General features: G+C 33.9%; 1 protein-coding gene across 1 annotated transcript; it reads left to right on the plus strand.

Moving 5' to 3' along the window:
- The first annotated feature begins 1,511 nt into the window (after positions 1 to 1,511).
- On the plus strand, positions 1,512 to 4,096 carry LOC128217985 (uncharacterized). Its single transcript, XM_052925472.1, has 4 exons — positions 1,512 to 1,970; positions 2,316 to 2,546; positions 2,732 to 3,185; positions 3,466 to 4,096. Exons 1-4 carry the CDS (start codon positions 1,679 to 1,681, stop codon positions 3,467 to 3,469), a joined length of 981 nt encoding a protein of 326 aa, XP_052781432.1. The 5' UTR covers positions 1,512 to 1,678; the 3' UTR covers positions 3,470 to 4,096.
- The last annotated feature ends 296 nt before the right edge of the window (positions 4,097 to 4,392 follow it).

Raw genomic sequence — 4,392 nt, forward strand, 5'->3', positions numbered from 1 at the left:
ATGATATGCTACCTGTTACAATAGTACAATGATATGTTTCCTGTTACAAAAATACAATGATATGCTACCTTGTTACAATAATACAATGATATGTCACCTGTTACAATAATACAATGATATGCTACCTGTTACAATAATACAATGATATGTCACCTGTTACAATAATACAATGATATGCTACCTGTTACAATAATACAATGATATGTCACCTGTTACAATAATAAAATGATATGTTACCTGTTACAATAATAAAATGATATGCTACCTGTTACAATAATACAATGATATGTCACCTGTTACAATAATACAATGATATGCTACCTGTTACAATAATACAATGATATGCTACCTGTTACAATAGTACAATGATATGTTACCTGTTGAGGTATGTTTATTATTTGTATTATATGACCAGTGAGACACTTAACAAAGGGAAGTTCTTTTAGTTAGGAAATAACTGACGAGGTTTTGTAAATACCGCGCTAGTACTCATTACCTAGTTCAAACTCACAGAAAGTCATTATTTTGGAAGGTTCAACCATGCCAAGGTGGTAAGTCAAATATATACTAATTTAACGAAGAATCGTATCGTAGTGACAAATGGTAAGCTCATACTAAACACTGCCTGATATGCGGTACTATATTATGTTTTAATGTTTACCCTCCGTGACACATTGTTCCCGTTCACACCAGGGCGTACTTATGTTCAACTATCGACTGCTTTAATATTTCTATATATTGCTATTTATAATGCACCACCGAGAAATGAAACCCAAGAAATTCAACGGAGAATTTTGAAATATGATATCATTGATTTGGTTTTGGAACTTTAATTCAAGGAATATTGTGTTGATGTCATCAAAAAAAGCATTTATTATCAAATGTGAGATACATTTTGATATTTAAAGCAAATTTGAATATTATTAAATTGTCCCATAGCGTCCTTGAAGGCATAAGAGGCAATGGTTTAGTATGCATGTGAGTTTCATTTATTTACCAAGTCGGAAAAGTGGGTTTCCACTGGGTACTGCGGTTTCCACCACATCACAAGACCACACTCTCGCGTAACATCTTTCCAACGAGAGTGATGAATATAATGTTTTAATAACTTGTTTTACAATCTTTATAAAATAAGTTTAAATTAAAAGGCTTAATGTAGAACTATACAAAACCACCTTACAACGGTTTGTATTTGTTAAGAGACATTAATATGTAATGTGGTTATATTGAAATGTCAACATCTCTTAATGCATTAAAACAAATACGGAAAACGTCTTAGTTAATCATAGTATTTTTTTTAAATATGCGCAATAGTGAAACACACGATAAACGGCGTGAGCTATTTAATCGAGTTTATGCATTTTTAATTGTTGTTTTGCTAATACGTCATAAAGTCAAGAGCGAATGCTTAACCTGCTAGGCATGCTAGAAAGACCCGCCTATATGAGGTTTACCAACAACTATATATACTTGCATCCTACAACAATTTTCCATTTTCAAATCGAAAATTGAGTAGTTTAAAATCAAGTCTAAACTTACAAGGATTATACTATATTAAAGAACAACATAACATTACATGGTTCGTAACATTAAAAGGATTTTTGTTTTCCGATATATTTCATATCTTGTATTATACAAAACAAAACTGCAAATAAAGTTAAAATTATAAAGAGCAGGAATGATTGGATACAACACAGCAATGTATGCTTTGGCCGCCGCAACATTAGTAATTGCTGGCCAAGACGAACTCGTGAAATGCACTCCGGGTGTATATGAGATCATTGGAAAGGCCGACTGTACGGGCTACTTCTTGTGTGTGTTCGGGAAGGCCATTGAGATGCCGCCTTGTCCTCCTGGCTCTGTGTTCAGCTCCAGTTCCAACGTTTGTGTTCCTAAAGGTTCTATTTATGATGACTGTAAGAAAACAACAGATGGAAGCGGCAGCAAGACCAACGAGTCGCCCGATCAAGGTGAGCTTTAGGGATGTTGTTATTCTTACATGTTGTCGTTTGTTATTTGCTATTGTTCACATAAAGCAATTTTAATTCAAACAAAAGAAACATTGAATCGACCAGCAGCTCCTTTATATCTAAGTAGGGGATAGTTATGTGCGTCCTCACAAATATGTATTCACAACTCATCATTTTGTCTAAATTGTTTCTTAATTGAAAATTAATTAATACACATATGGATGTAGTAATGACTTTTTTATTTTGTTGTGATTGCAGCCCACAGAAATGTGTGTTAAAGGTGACAAACAGTATATTGTAGAATAAGGTATAATTCAGTTGATAACAACAATATTTGCTTTACAGGGCATCCAAGCCCAGTCGAGCGATGTGCCATAGGTGGTGGCGTGTTTCCCCACGCAAGAGAATGTCAAGCCTTTTACAACTGCAGTGTCCGTTACACACCAGATATACCCCGATTCTTTGAACAACATCTTGTTGAATGTACTTATCCCCAGTTGTTCAACACAGAGACCAAACAATGTGACCACTTTGAGAATGTCAAATGTGGAACCAGGACGGAATTCAAGGACGGCTGTAAGTTCGCATATGTTAATGTATTCGTGGTTTAAATTAAACAAATATAAAAATATTTAACATTCTAGATCGAATAAGGACTTTACATCGTATACGTAGTTAAATTTTGAAATAGGTTTTCAAAACTATAAAATTATTGCATGGGCTTGATAATAAAAAAGATTATATGTTACTGCCTTCCACAGGTCAATACAAAAGCAATATGTGCAAAACTTCCCATTGTATCCCTTGTAACGTCCGACTACCAAGCTGTGAAGGTAAACGTGATGGAATAAACGCTCATCCAGTCAGACTATGGACCCCATTCTTCGTCGTATGTTACAAGGAGCGCACAGTCAAGGAGGACCTATGCAAAGTTGACGAAAACGGCCGCACACAGTTGTTCCATCCGGAAAAGAACGAATGCGTTTCATTGGATATGATTCCTCGAGAACACGGGGGAATGATGCCTGAGTGCGGTAAGAAAGTAGACGGGTTTTATCTGGACGATTTCGGACGATGTGATCGTTATGTACATTGCCAGGGAAGGAAATACATTGGCACGATCAAATGTGCTGTAGGAGAAGTGTTCGATGCTATGAAAGGCGGATGCGTACCGAAAGAGAAAGCATGTGGACCCTGTGGGAGACTCGACCATTGGTGAATATGTTTAAATAATGTTTCCTTTAAGTAGTCTATAAACGAATATGTGTTTCTTAACTTTATAAACAGCAAGCTGAATTTGAGGATAACTTCGTCAAGGTTATTATTGACATTAACAAGTAAAATCAGATATATGTTCTTATATATGTTCTTAACAATAAAAATAAACCAGCCTACAGGGAATAAAAGCTATGCTTCTATGCATTTTAATACTAGCAAAATAATTGCAAACTACTCCATTACGTTATGATACTAAAACCTGTTTTATGTTTTATAGCTAAAAAGGTTGCTAGAATGATGCTCATACTCAAATCGATAAAGATGGACGAAGTATGGAATCACCAAGACGAAAAAGGCCTGTTATTCTCATTAAAAAAAAAGAATCATGCCGCGTGACCTCACGTGGTAATACTATCTAAATTGACTGTGATATGTTTAACAGTGTGTTCCTATAGACTTTCTAAAAATCTGAAACACTATGTAGTTTCAATTTAGTTTGCATTTTTATGAGAATATGTTAAATTCAATTACCGATACCGACATTACATGTACATTTTATTATGTTCACAAGTGTCTTTGCTCAAAATTATCATACATTCAATGTGTGATTCTTTAACTCTGTGATATTTCTATTAATTCGGATATATTTAAAAAAAAAAATGAATATATATAAACATGCAGCATAGGCAATGAAATATTAGCTGAAATAGATCAGTTGTGCTGAAAACGATGAATAATAGCCGATTTATAACATTATTCATGTTTTGATACAATGCATTATATAATCATTATGAAATATGAACATTTATTTATAAATATATTGTGAAAAATCTTTATATAATCAATGTTGTTGTCATGTGCAGTGCATTTGAAATCCATGCGTTTCTTGAATAAAACTGAGAAACTCGTTTCATTTTATTATTTTTCTTTGTGCATTTAATCAATCCATGGTCATTTTCGCTCGCTGAGGTTTATTTACAGACCAAAATAGTTGTAATGCAAACGGACATCCACAATTGAAAGCTTTTAATTGACAACAATGTTCATAGAAGATATATAAAAGTATATATAATGTATCATGTACATGATTGCCTGATCATCCTACTTTTGGTCTGTCAGCTCTCTTAAACATATTCAATCTAAAACTCATCGATAAATCTTATTCAGAATATTGATGAATAGAACACGCCATCGGCACTCACAA

The sequence above is a fragment of the Mya arenaria genome, chromosome 14 (genome assembly GCF_026914265.1).
Source record: "Mya arenaria isolate MELC-2E11 chromosome 14, ASM2691426v1".
Taxonomy (NCBI): Eukaryota; Metazoa; Mollusca; class Bivalvia; order Myida; family Myidae; genus Mya; species Mya arenaria.

Excerpts from the sequence above, each read along its gene's own strand:
- LOC128217985 (XM_052925472.1), top strand. The coding sequence starts at position 1,679 with ATGATTGGATACAACACAGCAATGTATGCTTTGGCCGCCGCAACATTA. Across the intron at positions 1,971-2,315 it reads CAACGAGTCGCCCGATCAAG|GGCATCCAAGCCCAGTCGAG; the intron begins GTGAGCTTTAGG and ends TTTGCTTTACAG. Across the intron at positions 2,547-2,731 it reads GACGGAATTCAAGGACGGCT|GTCAATACAAAAGCAATATG; the intron begins GTAAGTTCGCAT and ends TGCCTTCCACAG.